Source organism: Aspergillus aculeatinus, assembly GCF_003184765.1.
Source record: "Aspergillus aculeatinus CBS 121060 unplaced genomic scaffold BO66scaffold_12, whole genome shotgun sequence".
In the NCBI taxonomy this organism is placed as follows: Eukaryota; Fungi; Ascomycota; class Eurotiomycetes; order Eurotiales; family Aspergillaceae; genus Aspergillus; species Aspergillus aculeatinus.
The window spans coordinates 504133-526683 of NW_020291481.1; the positions used below are offsets into that span (position 1 = coordinate 504133).

The 22551-nt window shown below is 54.0% G+C and overlaps 6 protein-coding genes across 6 annotated transcripts; 1 reads left to right on the forward strand and 5 right to left on the reverse strand.

Annotated features, from left to right (window-relative positions):
- Positions 1 to 95: 95 nt before the first annotated feature.
- On the reverse strand, positions 96 to 1805 carry BO66DRAFT_369756 (Gfo/Idh/MocA family protein; the record flags this gene model as incomplete). The annotated part of the gene is made up of 2 exons (XM_025645389.1): positions 96 to 720; positions 778 to 1805. 2 exons carry the CDS (start codon positions 1803 to 1805, stop codon positions 96 to 98), a joined length of 1653 nt encoding a protein of 550 aa, XP_025506237.1.
- Positions 1806 to 9317: 7512 nt separating this feature from the next.
- eb1 (microtubule-binding protein BIM1) lies at positions 9318 to 11061 on the reverse strand. Its single transcript, XM_025646936.1, has 6 exons — positions 10887 to 11061; positions 10716 to 10787; positions 10591 to 10625; positions 10452 to 10529; positions 9897 to 10381; positions 9318 to 9832 (listed from the first exon to the last, which is right to left on the reverse strand). The coding sequence occupies exons 1-6, from the start codon at positions 10898 to 10900 to the stop codon at positions 9776 to 9778; spliced, it is 741 nt and encodes a 246-aa protein (XP_025506238.1). The 5' UTR covers positions 10901 to 11061; the 3' UTR covers positions 9318 to 9775.
- Positions 11062 to 11262: 201 nt separating this feature from the next.
- On the reverse strand, positions 11263 to 13944 carry BO66DRAFT_418951 (F-box/WD repeat-containing protein). Its single transcript, XM_025649776.1, has 2 exons — positions 12472 to 13944; positions 11263 to 12419 (listed from the first exon to the last, which is right to left on the reverse strand). Exons 1-2 carry the CDS (start codon positions 13470 to 13472, stop codon positions 11447 to 11449), a joined length of 1974 nt encoding a protein of 657 aa, XP_025506239.1. The 5' UTR covers positions 13473 to 13944; the 3' UTR covers positions 11263 to 11446.
- Positions 13945 to 15761: 1817 nt separating this feature from the next.
- BO66DRAFT_418952 (dihydrodipicolinate synthase family protein) lies at positions 15762 to 16889 on the reverse strand (the record flags this gene model as incomplete). The annotated part of the gene is made up of 2 exons (XM_025649777.1): positions 16823 to 16889; positions 15762 to 16770 (listed from the first exon to the last, which is right to left on the reverse strand). Exon 2 carries the CDS (start codon positions 16767 to 16769, stop codon positions 15762 to 15764), a length of 1008 nt encoding a protein of 335 aa, XP_025506240.1. The 5' UTR covers position 16770; positions 16823 to 16889.
- Positions 16890 to 17157: 268 nt separating this feature from the next.
- On the forward strand, positions 17158 to 19080 carry BO66DRAFT_418953 (Gfo/Idh/MocA family protein). The gene is made up of 5 exons (XM_025649778.1): positions 17158 to 17471; positions 17536 to 17698; positions 17796 to 18494; positions 18573 to 18663; positions 18719 to 19080. The coding sequence occupies exons 1-5, from the start codon at positions 17448 to 17450 to the stop codon at positions 18981 to 18983; spliced, it is 1242 nt and encodes a 413-aa protein (XP_025506241.1). The 5' UTR covers positions 17158 to 17447; the 3' UTR covers positions 18984 to 19080.
- A 544-nt stretch (positions 19081 to 19624) lies between these two features.
- Positions 19625 to 22252, reverse strand: BO66DRAFT_399738 (putative PHD finger domain protein; the record flags this gene model as incomplete). Its single annotated transcript, XM_025648700.1, has 2 exons — positions 19625 to 19765; positions 19826 to 22252. The coding sequence occupies 2 exons, from the start codon at positions 22250 to 22252 to the stop codon at positions 19625 to 19627; spliced, it is 2568 nt and encodes an 855-aa protein (XP_025506242.1).
- Positions 22253 to 22551: the final 299 nt, after the last annotated feature.

Below are 22551 nucleotides of genomic sequence, written 5' to 3' on the forward strand. Positions count from 1 at the left end.
TAAGCAGTCATTAATTATGTTAAGAACTAATCAGAAGCCATAAACCATAGTCCGGCTCTTTGTACCCCCTAACCATCAGCAGCACCGAAAAGAAATCACCGCGACCCCCGCAACTTCCCCTCCCACCACTCAGCCCACCTCACCACCTTCTCCTCCCGCCTGGCCTCCTCCGCCGCAAACACCACCGCATGACTCCGCACCGCCTCCTCCAACGTACACCCGACAAACCGGCTCTGCGCCTTCTCGGCCGCCCAGCCACCATTCACCACCGCGTCCACGGCCGCCACGAACCCGCGCGCCAGCCCATAGTCCCCGCCACCGTGCGCCTTCTCCTCCTCCGGCGGCTGCTTCGGCACGTCGATGACGGTCGTGGCCCCCGTCGCGAACCGGAAGTACTCGATCCGCCGCCCGTCGTACGCCAGCTCGCCCTCGGTGCCGTAGACCCGGCCACGCCGCTCGCACTGCCGCTCCGTCGGGGCGATCATATGAAACACGGCGGTTTTGGCCGACGCCGTCTGCTGCTGATTTGCTTGATCATCCCATTTGATGGTGACGACCTGGTCATCGCAGACGTTGTTGTCGGCTTCGTAGACGCAGTGGCCGTAGGAGGGGGGACCGCCTGGTTCGTTCCGGGAGAGGGGGCGGGAGGCGCGGAGACGGGCGCGGAGGTGCGCGGACGCTGCTGCTCTTGCTTCAGAGGTGACGTTTGTGTTTGTGGGACTGGGATTGGGGTTAGGATCGACGGAAGTGGGGGAAGCTTCCGAAAGAGCAAGGTACGGCGCGACGACGTCCTCGATGTCCGGACACACGATGTTGACGGGCCAGTCGAGGTCGCCGCGCGCCACGTGCCGCTCGTCGTAGATCTTCACGGCGCTGTATTTGCAGTCCCGTTCGGCGGGGCAGGACAGGCAGTTGGTTGCGGCGCCGGCGGCCGGGGGTTTGCGGTGCGCTTGGAACTGGGTGAGTGAGCCGGTGGAGGTGATGGTGCGGGGGTGGTGCGGTTGCGGTGTCGTTGTGTGTGTGCTTGTGTGTGTGCTTGTGCTTGTTGCTGGGGGTGCAGAGAGGAGCCACATGATGAAATCGATGTCGTGGCAGGATTTGGTCAGCAGCGAGCCGTCGCCCGCGGGCGTCTCGCGCCGCCAGTTGCCGCGGACGTAGCTGTGGGCGAAGTGCCACCAGCCCACGGGCTCGCAGTGTTCCAGGGACACGATGTCGCCGATGACGCGGTCGGTGAGGAGCAGGCGCCGGAGGAGGATATTGTGCGGGCTGTAGCGCAGGACGTGGCCGATGGAGAAGATGGTGGTGGCGGTGTGGGGTTGCAGGGCACGGTAGACGCTGAGGCAGTCGGTCAGGGAGAGGGCGAGCGGCTTCTCGCACAGGATGTGTAGGCGCAGAGGGGCGATGGCGTGGATGATCTCCGCGTGCGTCTCGTCGAGGGTGCAGATGAAGACTCCGTCTACCCCTGCTGCTGCCGCGGCTCCGGTAGATGAGGGTTGACGGATGGGATTTGAGGCCAGCTCGCGACGACGGACCTCCCAGGCGAGCCAGTCGCGCCAGTCAGCGAATTCCTGCCCCTCTTGGGGGTGATTGGTGGGACCCCAGATGTAGTTGCGGCCGAATTGGCGACGTTTGAAGGGATGGGGTTCGGCGACAGCATGGATGATCCCCGCGGTGGAGCTGGTCACCGCCCGCCCATACGCATTTCCCCGCGATCCCGCACCGATGACGAGGAACCGGAGCGGGCGGGGAGAGGGATTGGCATGAGGAAGAGTGGAGGATGAAAGAGGGAGGGCAGGTTCTTTCATTTTGGCTCCGATGAATGGTATGTATGTATGTATGTATGTATGAGTTGGGGAGAGGAGGGGGTCCAGGGAAGTGTATGATTTCTTTATAGTATGAGTAGGACAAATGCTGAGAATACCCGACTGCTGGTTGGTCCACGACATCTTATGTCATCTGCCAGCAGAGCAACGATCGACAGCCATCCATTAACAGGTGACTCTAGAAATCTAGAACTACTAGGTACCTATAGATCAGTCAATACCGTCAGATTGTCCATTAATTAGAAGTTAATAGGCGAATGTACATTGAGCCCCCCTTCAAATAAGCAGAATGAGAAAGAAATGAATTGGGGTATCCATATAAAGAGAAAACGAAAACAGGCTAGCAAGTAGTGCAGAATCAAGACGTAAAAGACCCAGCATTCCTCCGTCGCGGTCTCCGAACTGGCCAAACAAAGCCTCCCCCCTTCTTTCCTTGCCGGCCAGTCATCACCGAGCTTCCAACGCTCACCCAAGAACCCATGTACAACTTCTCCAGATTTATGTACAGAAACTCAAAAAGCATATATGCACCGGTTGGAAGACGACAACGGCCGTCCACCATTTCCAGGCGAGCGTGGTTCAGATACTTTCCGTGAACCGGCTGCCTCGACTGCCATCGAAACTAGGATGGCTTCGACCTAACGCATCGGGCCGTTTGGGTATGGTCGGCGAGAGAGAACCAGACACCTGTACATGCACGGACGGAATCATACGCGGCGCTGAAGGTTCGCTGTTCAGACCACCACTAGACCCCGTCACAGTCCGAGCAGGAGATGGACGGAACTTGACTACCGGAACTGGCTCATCCGCCTCTCGAGTATAGCTCGTGTCGAGGGGCATGCCGTACGGTGTAGTCAGCGGAGGCTGCGAGGGAGGCGACCGCGGAATCACAGGAGATCCTGGAGCGGCGTAGGTAGAGCTGGGCTCAGATGCCGTGGGTGAGGTTTGCTCGACGCCGCCACCATACCCATCCCCGCCCGAATGCAACACTGAGGGGATTTTCCGGCCCGAAATCTTCTGAAAGCCACGTTCGCTACTGTCGGAGCACACCGAATCCGTCGTCCTAGTGGTCATGTGCGATTGGCGCCACCGTTGCATGAACGCCGGAGCAAAGTACGAGGCGGTAAATAACGGGTCATTGCTGGATCGGCGCGAAGTCATCTCCGCCGAGCGGGTGATGGATCCTTCGGTAGTGGCTGTACCAGCCATGTCCGCTGCAGGAAGAGCATCACGTGTCTGAGGAAGAATAGCCCTCTTGCGTCGGCGCAGCAGAAGCCAAAGCAAGACAACAAACACCATGGCACCCGCTACTCCGCCAACCACACCGCCAGCTATCTTGCCTTTCGCTTGAGTGCTGAGACCGCCAGCAGCGGCGGCTGCGGTGGTTGCCGATGGTGATTGCCCGGTGGCAGTGGCGTCTGCTCCTCCCACTACGCCACTCGTGGCCGTCCCCCAGGCTCCAGCGTAGGAGGACGTACCAGACCAAGAAAGGGATGTCGTGGCCGTTTCGAATGAAACGTGAGAAGTCGTTGTGCCGGATTGATAGCCGTCGACATAGGACACACTTGAACTTGACGTGGTAGCTGTGCTGGAAGTCTGGGTCGAAGTTGCGCTTGAGTCGGTGCCCGTGCTTGTCGGTCGAATAGGGGTGGAGGACGCCGGAAGATGGGTCGAGGTAGTGCCAAAGAGAGGAGTTGATGTTTTGGACGGATTCAGACTGGACGGAGGAACGGAGGTGGACGGCTCGGTGGCCGTGGTCACTGTAGGAGTATCTGCGGTGGGAGAAGAATACGCTGGAGACGCGGTCGATTGCCCGTCGGCGGATCCGGTTGCCGAAGTTGGTGCCGTGACCGAACTTGACTCCGCCGACAAGCCAGATGTCGTTGCTTGAGTGGACTCGTCAGATGTGGCGGAGGGGGTTTCTGTTGTGCTCAGCCCCGTCGTCTGTGAGCCAATATCCACCACGTTGGACACTGTCGCAACAACTGTCGTCTTATCGTCTGAAGATGTGTTTGATTCCTGGCGTTTCATATGTTGTGATTGCCCGCTGTTTTGTGACTGCTGAGTCTGACCCTCCTGACCGATCGCGAGCTCGTCCCCCACCCCGGACACCACATTTTCCTGCAACATCGTGGTCGGCAAATCTTTGGCGTCTGGCTCCCGGCCTGCAACTCCCATCCCACCTTCGTCTGACTGGTATCGTTTCCTCATCGATCTGTTAAATCGCGTATGCCCAGTTCCATGATGGGCCATTCTGCCTAAGCCCCTATTGCGCGTCGACCCGCCAATTTCTCACCTAAATGATATACTGCGCAGTGAACCTCAAATACAGCCTTGCTGAAATCCTCTACCACAACTGCCCACTCTGCCCACTATATCGACTGAAACGAGAAAGTAAGAATATGAAATAAGGTTGTCTGCCTGCGAGACACGCGACTGCTCAGTGAAAAGGAGTGTGATGGCGAAGGCCGTTCGAAAGTCGGTTGCTATGGAAGTCGAAAGAGCGTGGAGAAGGAAAACAAATGACGAAATTCAGTCGATGAATAACGAAAGACACCAGAAAGGCGACTGCGATATCGAATGCTAAGAGAGCGACTGTCGAAAAACGATCTGAAATGCTGCTGGTGAAAGTTCCGGACAGCGATGATTTGTGAATAGCAATGAGTGGACGTCAGCCGGGACAAGCAGCCGACAAAAACCGGTGGAATAGGACAAGATGAAGAGAAGAGAACCCGAAAGGCATAGACGCAGACCTAGTGCGACAGGCTGCCCCTGATGTCAGTATGTCTGACCAAAGCAGCTCCATTAAATGCCGAGATAATTGAAGGAGAGAGTGAGATCCAGCAGATGGGTTGAATGGCCTACCTGCAAATAAGAAAAGAAGAAACAGCGAAAAGATACAATCGTGTGCTGGATCCAATGTTGTTCCGAGGTTGACCTGATTGTTGAGTGGCTTATTGATTGCGCTTTCCAGTCAGATCCATACTGGCCGAGCAGCAGAGCAATGCTTGCGGGAGGAGTTTTGAGATTGACCGCGGGGCGGCTCTAATGAGGGTCGAAGAAGAAGAAGAAGAAGAAGAAGAAGAAGAAGAAGAAGAAGACGACGACGACGAAGAACACCGAAGCTGAATGGGAGTAAATTGCTTTGAGGCTCCCACCGGGCAGAGAGGATCCACGCTAAACCCAAGGTTCCGGACCTAGTCTGCCACCACGGATTCTCGTCGGATATTCGCTTGTTCGCCCCGGGTTCGAGTTCGTGTCGGTCTCAGTTCGTCGGCGGAAATGGCGGCGACGATACTTCCTTTGGCCTACAATAGAATCGCACTGGCCTCTTTCGTTGTTGGCACTGCTCACTGCGCGGGGGCTTACTGTACTGCACAGATTGGGATAGCCCAGCCAGTCCCGGCTGCAGTGGTTCCGTTGACGAACAAGAAAAGGACAAATGATAGGACTCAACGCCTCAGATCGGGAGGCAAGTTAAGATCAGGATTAGATAGGTTAATACGGTGGATGCTAAGAAGAGAGATCGGGAGAAAAGAAAAAGATTAAAAAAGAAACAAAAATAGGAGGTAGTCGAGCTTGGGGAGGATTGATAAGAGAGGGGAGGGAGGAGGGGGTGGAGGGTAAGAGGGAAGAGGAGAAGGAAGAAAGAGGAGGGGAAGAAGAATAGTAGGCAAAGCTGTATGAGGCGAGGAAAGAGAGAAGAGAGTTAGTTAGGAACCAGGACGGGCAAAACAAGACCAGAACAAGACCAGAACAAGACAGAGAAAGAGACAACAGAGACAGAGAGTCAGAGTCTCGACATGACCTCCTCCGCAGGACCCATGGAAACCACCCGCGTGGGCAGGCAAGCCCAAGTCAAGTCTCACTCACTTCACTCACTTCACTCACTCGCATTTCGATCAGGCCAGGCCTAAGAATAGGTCTTAGACCTGCAGCAGCAGCGTCGACGTTAGTCGGAGTGGGTGCCGTACCGAAACCAAGCCAGTACGATTATGGGGCAATGAGACCACTAATTTGCCATCTTGCCAATCAACAGCCTGCATGGAAACTCGCAGATTGGACAATTACGTGGGAACGAGGGAAAGGTAATCTGCCAGAAGGCGCAAATAATTTTGCCTGAGTCGATGATTCCAGTCCAGTCGGAGAAGAGATCCAGGTTAGGAGAGCAATAATGTCATGTACGGCGTATGGTGAATCAAGATCCATGATCCGCCCCCCCCCAAATGATCCGCATGCAGACAAGGTTGTAGCCGCAGCCTGCCCATCATCTTTTGCCACTTTTGGATCTTGATTGTTTTTCTTCTCTCTTTCTCTGTTTGAGGTTCTTTCGAAGTGTTCCTCAACGGGTGTCAATAAACATGTTTGCTTTTTCCTGGTAGCTTGCATCTGTGTTATGATGTTGTACGTAAGATTGAGAGAGAGAGGATTGACTCCCGAGTTCCTGTATGTTCTGCCGTGCCGGCAACGCAACTTCGATGCTTGACCAAAAAGGGGATGCCAAGGCTGAGGTTAATAAAACGCCGGGCGCTAAGTTTCATTAGACCGTTAGGAAATGAAATGAAATGATAATGGGAGAGAACTTCCATCCATCAAATCGCACGGCCGACCACCGTCCCCCCCCCCGTCACACTGATGATGCCATCCCATTCTACTCACGACGCGAGAGACCCTCTCTTGCTGCCAGAGTTACCCAATCGTGCATGCCGATTCCCGTCTATTGCGGGTGCCGCACATACACTAGCCCGAAGTCGAGCAGGGAGAGTACGTACTAGGAAAGAGATGGGTCGGGATACAGCAGGGCAACCATCGTCAACCGGGTTGATAAGAAGAAGCTAAGCACGCAGATTTTTCTCTTCGTTCTTCCGGTGGAAGAAAGGACTCGGGGTGCTTGGACAATGGAGTTGTTTACGCATTCATCTGAGCTTTTCCGAGCCATTCGGAGGAGCACCATCAATGCCATCCGTCCTACGTAAGGGGAGCCCTTCCCACCCCAAATGTCACCACCAACGCGGCAAGGTACTCGGAGGGGAAGAGTCACTAGTATGCCAGCTTAGCCAAATGGTCCAGTCTGCCAAGCAGCAAGCCGAATGACCCCAAGGACTCGGCCGGGCCTTATGCAGTGCACCTCGAAATCTCCAGGCCGGAGCCAGACTCGCCCACGCGATACGAACTCCGAATAAGCATCTTTTTGCAAATATATTGTCCTACCCACGACAATTCAAGCCTGAGCAAGCCTGAGCATCGTGACTTCTCTAAACTCGTTCCCACAGATTGAGTAATCATCTAAACAAGACTAACCACTGTAGCTAGTGCAAATTACAATTTCGTCTCCTTGGTCTCGTCCCCAACCCCCTTCCCCCGGGTGTCTAAGATCATCTGTCCCTCCCCGTGCCCTGGTTATCGGCAAACTCCATCCTACCTGCATAGCAGATACGTAGCACGATTCGGGTGCCGTCGATGTAGATGAGATCCTTCGAAAGAGGAGAATGTTTCAGATGACATGTTTCACTCGGGGCGGGAGAGTAGCTAAAAAGGACTCGAGGGAGCATTGATCGATTGGTGCTTGGAGAATCTACTTGAGGTCGGCATCGTTTCAGCAAGGCTGATAGGATACACATGCAACCGACCGATGCAGGTACCGAGCTTAAGATATTCCGGTCTTGCAGGATGCGTACAAGCACATAAAGAATCTCGAGAAAGGTCTCAAGTAGCTGGTCTGGCTTTCCGCCATCACGGACGTAAACAAGCACTGGCAACCGATCGAAGGGTAAGAAATATCCTCCAATCAGAATCGATAAGATGCATACTTCAATGACGGTAGGAAAACTTGTATACTTACTTAGTGTAAGTCAACGCCCATTCAACTCTCCTATCAAGCCTTCAACTTATATGCTGATTATACCATCCCCTACAGTCTTCATCCTTAGATGATTCAGTCTGATAGGCAAGAAAAACAAGCAACTCATTCATATTCAATCATTCCAATCTGGCGATTTCACCCCCCAATTGTGGGACCCCAGATCGACACTAACTTACCCAGTCAGTTCTAGCCTCAGCAACCCCTGTTTGAGCATACCCATTCACTTACTAGCCGACATCCATATGTCGAGCTTGGAAGCACCCATTGGTGAGTGACTCGATGGTTGATGGCTGACTCGCACAAAGTTTCGGGAGACACATATACTCAGCAATCCGAAGTACATAAGTATTTGTTCTCATATTGCAGAAACCTGGTCCGTTGCAAACCCCAAAACCACAGGATGATGCTGAAACCAAGCATTGACCCGCAATTCAAAGATGATTTAATCTGAACATGGCCGAAGCCAGATTCCGGCAGACTTTCCTTCTTCTCTGACAGACTTATCATAGTTAGACAATGTGAATTGGTCATACGTATCTTAGGATGGTTGTTGACACGAAAGGTGGATGGCACTGCAGCAACAGCAACAGCTTGTATTTTCTGCCACCGCCTCCCTCCCCAAGCTCCTCATTAACTATTCGTCGGAGCTTGTTTCTGGTTTCAATAGAACATCAATCGAAGTCCAGGACTAGAGAAAAACAGCATTGTCCTAACCTTCAGTTGATCCCACCAGATTTCTCACAGTCACCAATAGAGATAGATCAATAGTAACCGGATCAATATCTATCGCACAGCTTCCACAACTTCCACAAAGCCGAACGATCACAACCTCTCCAACCATACCCGTCAAAAACCACCAACCCACCATTATCACTATCACCACTACCCCACCACTACCATTACAACCCAACAGCAAAAACCGAAGCGAACAAAAAAAAATCAATAGAGATCTAGACCAAAGCGGAGACCCCATCAACATACTTACCTACGTAATCCTGCCTTCGTATGCCTCCGCTCGTAAATTCTAATCCGATTCCCGTGTCTCAAATCTCCACTCCCAGAGCGAGACTATTTATATCCCAGCACTGCACTGCGAGATGACCAGGTGCAGGTATCTACTGCCTACCGGTATGTGGTCTAGTCTACGTAGTCTATACAAAGGTTCCATGGATCCTTCTCCTGTCAAAAGATATCACAATTTTTTTGATGTTCAGAGATGTACCTTCTTGTCGGTTTGCCTTGCTAACCGATCTTATGGCCCTGGGGCTGGCTGATCATGGTAATGACGGAAGGGGTCAGGTTGGTGTGAGGAATGTGTCAAGCTCGTGCAGTCCGGAGCCTCTTTTGTGGGAATGTTCATTGGGTGTCTAAACAATGGCATGGGCTTGGGAATGAGGGGAAGGAAGGGGGATCTCGCTGAGATGCCGAGGATCGAAAGGACTCGGTATATATGATCTACCATGCAGGAGTTTCTGGAAGATGGCGAGAGGTCTCCCCCCCCCCCCCCCCCCCCCCCCCCGAGTTGATGAAGAGTGGGGGGAATCTTACGTAGGCCCCTGGGTGATGATCGAATACTATACTTAGATCACTTGGTCGACTTCGAGAGAGTTACCTTGATATCAGTAATCGAACTATAAGACGTGAATGGTATGGACACGAGAATGGACTAGAAAGAACTGCCGTCGAGATCCATTCCTTTACCAGATACAATAAGTAGCAAGACATGCATGAGAATTGAAGAAGTTCCGAAGGGTTGGCTGGCTGCCTGGCCTTTTCTCTCATCCCGACTCGACTATACAAAGCTTTCTTTAGAAACCTCCCCCCACTCCCCTGTCCATCTCGAAATGAATTGCAAAACACACGTTATGCCGGTTTCACCCCCTTTTCTCCTCTTACGTATCGTCTCATCTCAACCCCTCTCCAAATCAGGCATCATCTCGACCAATGGTCTAGGCAGAATTTGTGGCAAAATGAACATTGAAAGAAAATGAGAATTAGAACAAAACAAACGTCGTCAAGCGACGACTAAACGCTTGCGCAGTGTGCTATGAAGGGGGTATTAATATTGAGGACCAAGGCTACGACGGACTCAGAATGTCTCCAGCTCGTCCGCACCGGCCTCCGCCTCAGGGATCTCGAATCCCTCCTGCTCTTATGTTAGCCTACCCTCTCCCTTAATAGAACGCGTGGGTGATAGAATCAGTTCATACCTCCGTCGAATATAAGATACCCTGGATGTGCTTCACCAACGAGTCCTCGTCCTTCTCCAACTCGGGGTCTTGCTCAATCGCGCTCTGCAGCAGCAACTCGATGTCCCGGAGCTTAGCAAAGTAGAAATCCCGCTCCTTCTCTAGCCCCGCGATGGCCTCCTTCTGGGTGTTGATCTCCTGCTGCAGAGCAGCGGTGTTGGCCGAGACGGCCGCGACGGCAGCGCGGGGGCGAGCAGCACCCACGGTCGGGGTGGTGCCACGGCGAGCGGCGCTGCCAGCAGCGCTGGAGCTAGTGCGAGAGGCCGGTCCGGATGGAGGAGCACCGGAGCCCTTGCGGCGACCGACCGCATCGTAGTCACCGCCAGGATAGTGTTGGTCCCAGTATCTCTTGGTCCACTGGAGGAATTCCAGGTTATCCTGCATGCGGCATTTGGTGAGCTGCTCTACCGGGATGGGCTTGTCGACTTGGTGCTTTGCGAAGATGTCTAGAAGGAAACGGAGCAGATATTAACACGATTGTCTCGACACTGAGCCGGATCTGACTGAGTCGCATACTCTGAAGCACCTTGAAGTTCTGAAGGTAGGCATATTCGCTGTTGACGTTGAACTTGACACGAGACATGGGGACGTCCACTATGGAAGACAAATCAGTCAGCTATGGAGAAAAGGGGGTGCGAGATTGTGCTGCACTCACAGAATATCGAGTCAAAGATCTGACACAATGCGGCACTGGAAACCCAGGGCATCAGTATATCCCGATCTCATTCGACGGAGATCCTCCACCAGCATAATAGCCGCTTCTTCGCGAGGAGAACATACCCGGTACCGCACTGCTCAATCTTGGTCATGTTCAACTGCAGCAGGTTGTTAAGCCATGCCAGCAGCTCTTGCCTATCAGTTCATCCAATTATGTTAGCCTTGGTCGCTTTCGATCTCGACTGCTGATGTTGCCGTCGCGCATGTGAGATCCAAACAGAATGCTTGACGAACCTCGATTCGCCCATGGTGGGGTATTTTAGGTCGGGGCTTGGGGTTGAGAAGGGTGTGGAAGAACGGCAGAGGAATCGCTTGAATTGGAAGAGAGGTCGTAGGAGGTTGAAGAGCAGTCAACAACGAAGGCCTGTCACCAAATATGTTCAGACTTTTGTTTATTATGGAGAAAAACAAAGGCCAAGTAGAGCAGAGGGGGGGAGTGTTTTGTTGCTGTCGCCAAAACCCACGGGACTGCGAGGCGCTAACCCGATTGGGTCCAATCTCAATCGCCGCCTCTCCGATCTTACTTGTCTCACTTGAGCCTTACAAATCAGGCCACAACGCCAAGTCTTAGATATGTAAATGAAAGTCCAAAGTCAAGGTAGAATTTAGGTGACTGATAAAATGGTCGACGCGCTCTATCGCTATTAATGTATATATCAAAAAGCATTCCAAGTAGAGATTCCAAGACACCCAGTATACTCCGCCAAGCCAACAGCATGAACTTTTCCCCCGAAAAAAAAAACCGACAACCAAAATTCATGGAGTGAGAACGTCTAGCGACTCTATCCAGTTCTTCACTCTTCTAATAATTCTATGCCATCTAGACCGTATCCAAAATCCATTATAACGGCACGAGAGTCTTGACTGGTCGCAAGAATGCGCCGGTAATCGGACTTGACGCTGAGCATCCAGCTGGTCGTCCAGCCAGGTAAGTCAATTGACAGCTCACCAGACTGCGCATCAAAAACTTTGACACTCATGTCATAGCTGCCACTGACGATGCGCTGATTCATGTTGTCCAGGTGCAGAGACCGGACGAGCCCCTCGTGACCCTTGAGCTCGCTCACCATTTCTCCAGTGTTTGCATCAAATTGGTAGATCACATGGTCATTACCACCCGTCAAGATGGTTCGAGCATCATCACTGAATTCAACGCAGGCCAAGCCCCGATCCTTGCTGGGAAACTCCTTCACGCAGAGACCGGAAGTGATATTCCACAACTTGGCGATTCCATCCCCACTGGCCGAAACTACCAGGTCACCACGGAGCTGAACGGCATTGACAGGGCCACGGTGACCAAGCAGTTTCTTGACCAGAGCACCAGTGTGGCGATCCCAGACACAGATCGTGGTGTCCTTAGAGCATGAGACAATATACCGATCGTCAAAACAAACATCAAGGACTCCAGCCCGATGTCCCTCCAGACGACGGATCGGCTTGTAGTCATTCTTAACATCCCACACAATGCAGGTGAAATCGGAAGAGCCAGTAACCATGATCTCGTCATCAAACTGCAGACAGAGGATTGAGGCGCTATGGTAGTCCGCACTCTGTTCCATTGGAGCTACAATGCCTGCAGAGCTAGTGGGTGGAGGACAGATAGTAAGAAAGGGCGGTTTGCCGGATGATTGCTGCGTTTGATTGTTGACAGGGCCAATGCCGGGAACATCACCAGGCGGAGGGCCGATGATCTTGCGGCATGGCCATGGGTAATGAGCATCCCAGACGCGAATTGTCCGATCACGAGAGCCAGTGATAATCTTGTCCCTAGAATGGAGTCAGCAGGCAGGTCTTTTTTTGACGGTCAAAGGAGCCATACTCATCAAATTGAGCACAGTAGACGCTATCCGTGTGGCCATGCAAGTAGATAGCAGCGGCTTTGCCCTCCTTCCAACGATGTTCCAAAGCGCGCCGCACAAGGAACATCCTCTTCCAGTCTTGATCGGGACGGGCCTTGCCCAGACCAGCAGCTTGCCTCTTCTTAGTCGAAAGCCCACTGGGACGATGGTGTCTGTAGGCGTGACGGAACACATGTCGCCAGATATGCCGGGAGGAAGCCTGCTCACTCCAGGCGCGCGAGACTAGCTCTGTCTGCATCAGTGACTCCGGGTCGAGGTAAGAGAACACTTGTGACATAATCTCCGGAGGGAGATAAGCAACGGGGTCGATCCGCACAACCGCCAGAGCAGAGTCAGAGAGCTCGGAGCGGTCGCGCAAATCGATTCCAATGCCACTTTCCGAGTCCCTGGTTAATCTCGTCTCTGAAGACTTGACCCCATCGCGCAGCGCTCGGGCCAGTTCATTTTGAGCGGCGGCCGCGGCACGAGCAGACGCCCCGGCATAGATGTCATCCGGGAAGACTGGAGGAGCCAGGCCATTACCGGGGACGGGACCAGGGACCGATGAACGGCGATCAACGTTAGCCTCGTTGCACCAGGAGTTCCTGGTGTAATCCTCACTTGGATTGGCCGAGTGTCTCGTGGATTTGTTGCGGATTGTCACAGAAAGACGACGCCCCAAAGCGCGCAACCCATCCACGGGATGCCGCAGACTGGAGAAGCTCTTCGCTCCGCGGCGCCTTGGGGCGGGTTCAGGAAACTGGTTTGTGTCTTCCAGAACCTGCTCTCCTATATGATGTTCCTCCAACGCCTGCCCATCGTACCCATCAACGTCCGAGTCGACAACGGGAAGGCCATGCCAGAGCTCGTGATCTGGTCCGATGGTCTGAACGGTCGATACGGTGGACGTCCGAGGTCGAGTGCGGAAAGAAAGCGAGGGACGACGGCGGGAATTGCCTGCGTTGTTGTCTCTTGGTGCCATTGTGTCGAATCTGTTGCAAGTTTGTTGGGAGGACGACCGTTCCGAGGGGCAGAAGATAGTCACGCGGGAGCGATCACCCGTGAGGTATAGCAGACAGATATAACCACACTATCGGGGATAAAACGCAAGGGAGGCTGTGCTGTATCAGGTAGCGCCGACGAGCTGAGGTAATAGGGGACCCGAAGCTGAAAAAGGCGTAGGCAAGGGCGATGATTGAACGAGGGACAAGACTGATGAAGACGCCCTATAAGCCGCACCAACCACCAGAATAAAACCAAAAAAATTGGAGGGGAGGGGGGAAAACGAAGGAAGTAGAGATGGTGATAGATAGAAGGAGGTTGAGACACAGAAAAAGAGAGAGGGAGGGCGAGAGAATCAGAAAAATATCAGATAGAACAGAAGTGATAAAAAAAGATTAATCACAGAAGAATCGACACAATAAGAAAGAGACGAGAATGAAATAAAAAAAAAAGATAAGAAAATGAGAAGCAAAAAAAAGAAAAAAAAGAAAAAAAAAAGCAGAAATGAGGATCAGGGGAGAGATGATTGATGAATGACCGGGATGAATGACAATACTCCCGCGATGAATAATGAATGGGCAGAAAAAAGGGTGTCAGGCTGTCAGCGCCCTTGGGGAGAGGGGCGGTGAGACGCCACTTTGCGGATTTGCCTTCCTCCGATTGGAAGTGGCGGACTGACACACTGGGTCAACAATGAATTTTTCTGTTCTTCCATCCCATGGTTGCCCATGGTTCCCCATGGTTGTTCTTCTCTCATTTCCCCCTGGTTAAGGCTGACTGTATCTACTCGGACTCATGGTTCGGTAATCACTCACTGCCCGGTTTCAGTAAGGTAGGGTTTAGGAGGGGAGTGAGTTGGTTTGGCATCGACCTGGCTGCCTAATGGATGATCTGGCAAGAAGGTGGGATCATGTCCCCAATCTCCTATTTACGTGCAGGGTCTTGGTGATTGTTGGAGAATTGGCAAGAACAGACCACTCCCTCGAGACGGATTGGTATGTTGAATGCGAATGCCAGGTGTGAAAATCCGAAGGTTAGTCTCCCGACCGCCCCCCCCCCCCCCCCTTTTCCCCGATCGACTCCATCTGCTTCCCGCCCGCCCCCGTGGGGTTTGCCTTCGGTTGTGGTCTGGCCCACTGCCCCCCAAAGTTCAGTGGTTCTTTAACGATGCCCACCTAGCCCGACAATCGGCCATCTTGTGAAGTCGATATCGCGCTGCAAACATGATCAGGCATTGATTGATTCGCTCGGGCCGCATCACTGTAGATAAGTATCCAAGTCTTTTAAGTATGGCATTGGGTTGAACTGCTGCGTGAGTCAAAGACCAAGACCACACACAACAGGTTGGGTACAATCTCCAAACCTGAACATTAAGATGGCCATCGTTCTCGACTGGCGAGACTGCATGGGATTCCAAGCTATGGCTTGCAGACTCCTGTTCCTGGCTGGGTGTAACCCCAGGGTGATTTGACTACGTAGCGGTTTTGGCTCTCTGTGTGCTCCGAATTTCGATGATATCTTTGTTCTCTTCGCCTCGCTTCACATGAAATCTGTTGCTGAATCATGCATACTGGTGCGCAGTGCACCATGATTTGTTCGTTTAAGCTGGGATTATCTCGACACAGGAAAGACAATCTTCCAGTCGGATGCTTCTGGCAGACAAGAAGCATATTGCCATCCAGAGAAATACCCATACTCAATCATTTCATACCACGAAATGCATGTTTATGTATATACAGTCGTGATTCGTGTAGGTGTCCACATATTCTCCCTGCTGAGGGTCATATATTAGCTCCAGCATCGATATATGTGGTCAATGCAGATCCCATTGACAGCCGCATGGCGTGAGATGGGGGCTGATGCTGATAAGAGCCTTATGAATGCCCAGAGGGATCTAGCTGCTTAAGTCAGCATCAACATAAATTAGGAATAACATGACTGATGCCAGTAGCATTAATTCACCTTGGTATAAGTTTCTAGTATCATGGTCTCCCACTCTCACCCTCAACGACTTTCCCACTCGGAGAAAACCCTCCACCAATCAGCCCCCACCCGACAGTCATTGGCGTGGGGGTCCCTCCCTCTCGGAATTCGGATAGAAGTCCGGCTCGGGTTAATTCAGCCCACTTCACCTTACCCCTCCTCTGCCGCGATACTGCGGAATATTGCGAAGCGCTAGGAATTGGAAAATCAGAAGAGAGAATCAAGGTTTCATTTTCATCATATATACAAAAGGTCTAGAGAAGGGGAAGGGGGAAGAAGACAGAATCTAGGCAACATCCGGCAGCGTCTTTTCCACCTCGATCGCATCCTTAATGCCCTCTGCTACAGCCTGGACCTGCTCTTCACCGAGACGAGCCAAGGGCTTGCGGGGGAAGCCACCATAGCCGTAATAGCTCTGGATCGCGCTCTTGGTGCCGGGGATAGCGGCCTTGGTGAGCACCCAGTCGGCCTTGCTCAAGAGCGCCTGTGCCTCGATAGCTTCCGTGAAGCGGCCCTCGCTCCAGAGGGTGAAGATCTGCACGCACAGCTTGGGGATGACATTGGCCCCACCGGCCAGGATGGCAGAGCCACCGGAGGCGAGGGTCTGCAGCGCAAAATCGGCGATACCGCCGAAGGCGACGTAGGGGTGGTTGGCTTCGGTCTTGGTGTTGGGGAACTTCCGGGCGGCCGGGTTCAAGGGAGAGGGAGGGGTGATGGCGTGCAGGGCCGAGGCGACGCGGGTAAGCTTGCCGGTATTGGCGCAAGTGAACTTGGTGCCGATGATGTTGGGGTGCTGGGAGATGCGGATGATCAGGTCGGAGTCCATGTCGATACCGGCCACGGCACCGGGGTAGTTGTAGAGAATGAGCGGGATGGGCGACTCGTCGGCCACGGCGGTGAAGTATTCGTAAATGGTCTGGTCATTGCCCACGGCGTAGCGGTAGTAGCTGGGGGGAACAATGAGGGCGTATTCGGCTCCAGCGTCCGCGGACTCCTTGCACAGGGCAATGGTACCCCGGATGCTCTGCTCGCTGGCACCCGCGATAACGGGGACGTTGGAGAAGCCAGCCTCGACCAGGGCCGAGCGGGTCTCGCTAATGACGGTCTTCTTCTCGGCCAGGGTCAAGTGCACGGCTTCACCGTTGGAGCCCATGCAGACGAGACCAACGAGACCGGCCTTGGCGAGGCGAACGGCGTGACGACGGATGGTGGGAACATCGAGGTCTTCGGTGTCTGGGTTGAAGAAGGTCATAGTGGGAGCGTAAACTCCGGGGCGAAGGGGAGTGCGGGACATTCTGCGCTTCAATGTTAGGTAGAGAAACTCGCCTTGGCTACGAACAAACTTACTTGACAGTCGTGAGAGAGGTAGGATGCTTGAATCGAAGATAGAAAAAGAAGGAGTGCAAAGATAAAAAGTGTAGACCGACCGACAGACAGACAGCCTTGAGGGAGATTCTTATAACCCCTCATGTTTACCCCGCGTGTATTGAAATGGTAACCGGCCCGTAATCCGTCAACCCCACGGCCGGCGCGGAGTCCATTTCTCCACCAATCAACAAGTGCCGGGAGTAGACTTGCCTCTTTTGGGCAGATTTTGAGCAGACTCGCTTCAAACGCCGATGCAGGCTGCATACACTCAACCTCGATGTCATTGACAGACGTATTACCTGCGCAGCGAGTCTTACAAGTTATGGTCTGTCTAGAACACTCAAAGTTACCTCAGCCATCACGAGTATCTTCTTTCTTCCGTCCAGAACATCATTGATTGATGCAATTGTCCGTACCAGAAATCCCTCCCTCCTTCTTTCCTCCACGTCGGCTATTGAACCCCGCAGGTCTCCAGTCCAGTGGATAAATCCTCCTGACACCCACTTCTTCTACTGAATTCTGGTTTCTTTTCTTCTGCTCATTTTTCACGGTCACAATCCTCACCTCTTCCTCCAGTTCCTCCCCCCCTTCACATTACACAAAAATGGCTCCTCCCGCCGTGTTGATGGTAAGAGCTTCCCCGTCCTCCCTCCTACCAAATCCCCACCAGGAGTCCTAACACTGCATACCAGGTAGGAACGGGCGAGTACACCACCGGCTACGTCGGTGGTGCTGCCTCGACCTCTGACAAGAAAGTCGGTGTCGTGGGTCTGACGCTGTTCGATCTGCGTCGTCGGGGCAAAGTGGGCGATTTGAGCATGGTTGGAGTATCCGGCTCCAAGTTCCCAGGCATCCGTACGTTGCTCTCTCTCTCTTCCACACTCCCAAACAAACCCCAATTGAAAAAAAAAAAAAAAAAACAATTTACTAAACCGCAACCCCCCCCAAAAAGGCGACCATCTCCACCGCAACATCTCGCAAGTCTACAACAACCTGGACACCAGCTTCACCTCGTTCCCGGCGGACCACACGACGGACCCGGAAGCGTACAAGGCGGCCATCGACGCGCTGCCGGCGGGGTCGGCGATCACGATCTTCACGCCGGACCCGACGCACTACCCGATCGCGCTGTACGCGATCCAGCGGCGGATCCACGTGCTGATCACGAAGCCGGCGACGCAGCTGCTGCGCGACCACCTGGACCTGCTGGCGGAGTCGCGCAAGCACGGGGTGCTGGTGTTCATCGAGCACCACAAGCGGTTCGACCCGGCGTACAGCGACGCGCGGGCCAAGGCGGCGCGCCTGGGCGACTTCAACTACTTCTACAGCTACATGAGCCAGCCCAAGTCGCAGCTGGAGACCTTCAAGGCCTGGGCCGGCAAGGACTCCGACATCTCCTACTACCTCAACTCCCACCACATCGACATCAACGAGAGCATGGTCCCGGACTACCACCCCGTCAAGGTCACCGCCAGCGCCGCCACCGGCACCGCCACCGAGCTGGGCTGCGTCAACCAGACCGAGGACACCATCACCCTGCTGGTCGAGTGGCGCAAGAAGGACGGCAGCGGCCGCTTGGCCACCGGCGTGTATACCGCCAGCTGGACGGCGCCGCAGAAGGCCGGCGTCCACTCGAACCAGTACTTCCACTGTATGTGCTCCCTTCCTTCGGCAATACTGAAGTGGTGGGGGAGAGAGAGAGAGAGAGCTTGCTAACATGGACCATCAGACATGGGCTCCAAGGGTGAAGTCCGCGTGAACCAAGCCAAGCGTGGCTACGACGTCACCGAAGATGAGCAGGGATTGATCTGGGTGAACCCGTAAGTTTGCCTTCTTTTCCCAAGGATTTATGACCTAACGAGAATCAAACCCCAGCTTCTACATGAAGTACGCCCCGGACGAAGAGGGCAACTTCGGCGGCCAGACCGGCTACGGATACATCAGCTTCGAGAAGTTCATCGATGCTGTCACCGCCCTCAACGAGGGTCGCGTCACTCTAGACCAGTTGGACGCCAGACCCCTGCCCACGCTGCAGAACACCATCGCCACGACGGCGATCCTGCACGCCGGTCGCGTCTCCTTGGATGAGAAGCGGTCGGTCGAGATCGTCAGTGCCGACGGCCAGTGGGAGTTGAAGTAAAATTTTTCAACCCATTTTTCCTCTGACGATGACGATGATGAATGCAGACCAGTGTATATAGTGCGCGTGTTTTTGTTAACGTATGTAAACATCTTACTCAAGCACCTAGAGATTCATAAGCATCCAAAGCTTTGTAGCGTGTAAGAACGAAAGGGGAAATAGTTCTGTGGTAAATATCCCTATCTCTCTCTCGGAAAATGAAAAAAAGGACACATAGAAAAGATGGGGGAATGAAATGAAGACAGAGAGAAAGAGAATTCTGGACTACCGAACGACATAAAGATCGATCTGTCATGGTATCACCAATTTTGTTTGAAACAAAGAGAATCAAAACTCCCTCAAACTCCCACCCAAATCAATCACTTTCGCCACGCTGCGAATCACAGAAGGACGAACAACTGAACCTTCGGAATTGAAACAACCACCCCCAAAGAAGGAAGCCGAGATGATAAACATAAGTCTTCGAACGGGACGGGAAGAAGGGAACGAAAATTTGGCAGATCGTGGTCTCGTAGCAGGTCGCCGCCACTATTTTAAGGGATGTAAAGCCTTTTCCAGGGGTGGGCGGACTGGGGGGGTGGAGGTCGAAAAGAAAAAGGAAAGAAAAAGAAAATTTAGTGGATCAAAATCAGGACGATCCATCACCGCCGAGGGTTGTTCTTCACAATCCCATCCACTCCCTTGTTGAACTTCACTCGACAATCTGGGCAATACCATTTCGCGGTTCGACTGGGCACTTCCGACAGACCCACGCAGTCCAGGTGGAACCATTCGCGGTCGCACTGGTTTGTTGTTAGATTTGGATAAAAATGGGAAGGTATGGGGAAAAGAGAAAAGCTTACATCCGGGTTCTCACAGCAAATCATGGTCCCGAAACTCACATCTCCGCAGATACAGTATCGCGGCTCGTTAGGGTCGATCTCCTCCAGGACACCGTCCTCGTCAATGCGAATGTCGTCGCGGTTCAAAAGGTCCCCCTCAAGCAGGTTAATGCGCTTTTTGCCAGGCTTGGCCTTGCGTCGGCCGTAGCTGACTGCGGCCCCGCCATCTTGGCCTGACGATACGGGACCGGGCGCAGGGCGCTTCCGTTTGCGATGGGGCGCGCTGACACTTGTGGCACGGGCCGTCTCCGGAACAGGCGTGCGTCGCGCAGGTGTGGCGCTCTTCCGGCGGAGCTCGCGGCCGGTTGTTGGCAGGGTGTTCGCGTTGCTGGTCGGTTCCGCTGACAGGGCTGCACCTCGGCGGGACGAAGGTCGAGTGACCGGGGGTGTGGGCGTGCCAGTGGCTGGTGCTTTGCCAGTAGTAGTTGAAGCTGGAGGGGGAAGAGATCGTTTATTGCTGACTGGGGAGGACAAGACTGGCTGCTTCTGCGCATCGGCTGATTCGGCCGCAGCAGCATCTGGGCCGGTCGGTGGAGCCGGGTTTGGCATGGTTGCGTTGCTCTCGGCGGGAGTGAAGGATCCCTTGCTGATCCGACGGCGTTTGCTGGCGCTGCGCAACGAGGTTCGTGTCTCTACCTCGGTAGGAGTGGTAGATTCAGCGGGCGCAGCTGGAGCCTCGGAAGTCTCTGGAGCCTTTGCAGCCTCTGCGGCTTCTGGGGCCTCTGTAGTCTCTAGAGCTTCTGTAGTCTCTGGAGCTTCTGTGGCCTCTGGAGCTTCTTGAGCCTCCGGAGCTACTGGGATTATAGAATCTGCCGGAGCAACCGCTGCCACAGGCGGAGCAATGAGAGCAGCTGTGGGGGGGGACGCCACGGGAGTTGGAGAAGTAACAGTAACGGGAGCAGGAGGAGTAACAGTATCAGGAGCTGCAGGAGCTGCAGGGGTCGCTTCTGGCGGAGTTACCTCGTCCGCCTTGCGTTTCTTTGCGGTGGAACGACTCGGTTTGCTTGCAGCCGGTGACGCTTCTGGAGCGGAAGGTCCTTTGAGTGTTAAGGTAGGCTGATCAGGGCTTTTCGCTGTTGTGTGATCACCTGCGGCCGCGGCCGCAGCGGCTGCAGCAGCGGCTGCCGCTGCCTGCTCACGCGCCTGGTTCTCACGCTTAAGCTTCTTAGCCTCGTTCAGCTTCATACCTCTATTGCTTAGCTTAGTCTCAAACGGTGCCTCAATGTCAACAGGTGCTTCGCCGCGCTTGCTTAGCTTTCCAGGGATGTACGTGTTCATAATGTCGTCGCAGTCAAGGAACTCAGTCCCGGACGCATCAGCTTCTTCCTTGGCCTTTCGGTAAGCCCCCCAACCGCGACCACGGAGCGCCAACTCGCGATGGATCATGACTTCACTCGGCTGCCACACCGCGTTCTTTTTCATCTTCTTGCGAAGCTTGGTCATCTCCCACTCAGTCAGCCGCAACCACGGCATGTCCTCACTGCCAGGCTTGGCATCTTCAGGGGGTGGTTTGAGCATGGCCAGCGCACCGCTGATCGACATGGAAGGCCCACTGGTACCTGGAACCCCAGGCACCAGGCCAGACCCACGTGAACGTCGAGCGGCTTTCTTCTCTTTGACAGGTGAAGTGGTGGTTGTGGGAGTAGATGAGTCGACAGAAGCAACGGGAGGAGCAGCGGCAGGTTTCGGCTGAGAATCGGAGGACGTTGTCGGAGCGTTCGCCTCGTCATCAGAATGTTCTGTGCTGGCGATGGGAGAATCGGGGTTAAAGTCGGTCAAATGTTCGGCGGCGATGAGCGATCGACGGGTGCGCGACTTGGGCTGCGCAACTGCGCGACTACCTTCTCGGCTGTCAAGGCGCAAGGTAATGCGCGTAGTCGGCGGCGCAGGAGCCACAGCATTGTCATCAACCTTCTTGACCGATCGGCCGCGCTTGGTGGTTGTGAGTGTCTGGACAGGAGGAGCGGGGGGTGGTGTGGGTTCGCGCGATGCGGGTTTGGGGAGAGCCTCTAGCTTGCGTTTGATGCAATCAAGGCGACTGTAGTGACGGTCAATGACCTCGTATAGGCGACAAGCTTCAGCGTAGGCGGACTCGCGCGCGTTGATGGCGCGATCGAGCTGGGCGGAGATGTCCTTGCGCAGGGCGCGCGCATCGGGACGCCGATCGGAAGGAAGGTCAGGAAGGCGGCCATATGTTTTGGTTAACTCGTGGACGCCCTGGGTAGCGTCCAGGTAGCGCTCATCGAGGCCGCGGATGAGAGTGAGGGAACGGAGGAGGTCGGCGGGCAGGTATTCGGTGTAGTCAATGTAGTCAGTGACAGTGGCTTGGGCGTCGGGGTCAAAAGGCCCATCCAGAATGAGGCCCCCAGGGTCGTGGTAGTCCGCCATACCATCCAACAAGTAAACGGAGAGAGTGTAGGAGTGGGAAGGCGAGAGGGAGGGGGCAAAAGAAGGCGCGTCGAAGGAACGGGCGGACAGATGGTCACAGGTGGTGGACGGACGGCACCCTGGGCGAGGGTGCGGCCATGAAGAGGGACTGGTCCGCACTTTTACATGGATGGGGAGAGCTTGCCAGACAGAAGAGTCTGCACAAGCTACCAGCTGCAAATTGAAGAAAGAATGGCGAATAATCGATCGGTTGGGCTGTGCAATTGTCTTGTTATTGTTGAGTGAAGCCGAAGTGGAAG

What these genes read in the sequence shown, in the direction of transcription:
- eb1 (XM_025646936.1), bottom strand. An exon ending in ATTGAGCAGTGCGGTACCGG is followed by an intron (nt 10,626 to 10,715) that starts GTATGTTCTCCT and finishes CTGGGTTTCCAG; the next exon opens with TGCCGCATTGTGTCAGATCT. An exon ending in GATCTTTGACTCGATATTCT is followed by an intron (nt 10,530 to 10,590) that starts GTGAGTGCAGCA and finishes TGTCTTCCATAG; the next exon opens with TGGACGTCCCCATGTCTCGT.
- BO66DRAFT_418951 (XM_025649776.1), bottom strand. Translation starts at nt 13,472, where the DNA reads ATGGCACCAAGAGACAACAACGCAGGCAATTCCCGCCGTCGTCCCTCG. An exon ending in TACTGTGCTCAATTTGATGA is followed by an intron (nt 12,420 to 12,471) that starts GTATGGCTCCTT and finishes ACTCCATTCTAG; the next exon opens with GGACAAGATTATCACTGGCT.
- BO66DRAFT_418953 (XM_025649778.1), top strand. Translation starts at nt 17,448, where the DNA reads ATGGCTCCTCCCGCCGTGTTGATG. An exon ending in CTCCAAGTTCCCAGGCATCC is followed by an intron (nt 17,699 to 17,795) that starts GTACGTTGCTCT and finishes CCCCCCAAAAAG; the next exon opens with GCGACCATCTCCACCGCAAC. An exon ending in GGATTGATCTGGGTGAACCC is followed by an intron (nt 18,664 to 18,718) that starts GTAAGTTTGCCT and finishes ATCAAACCCCAG; the next exon opens with CTTCTACATGAAGTACGCCC.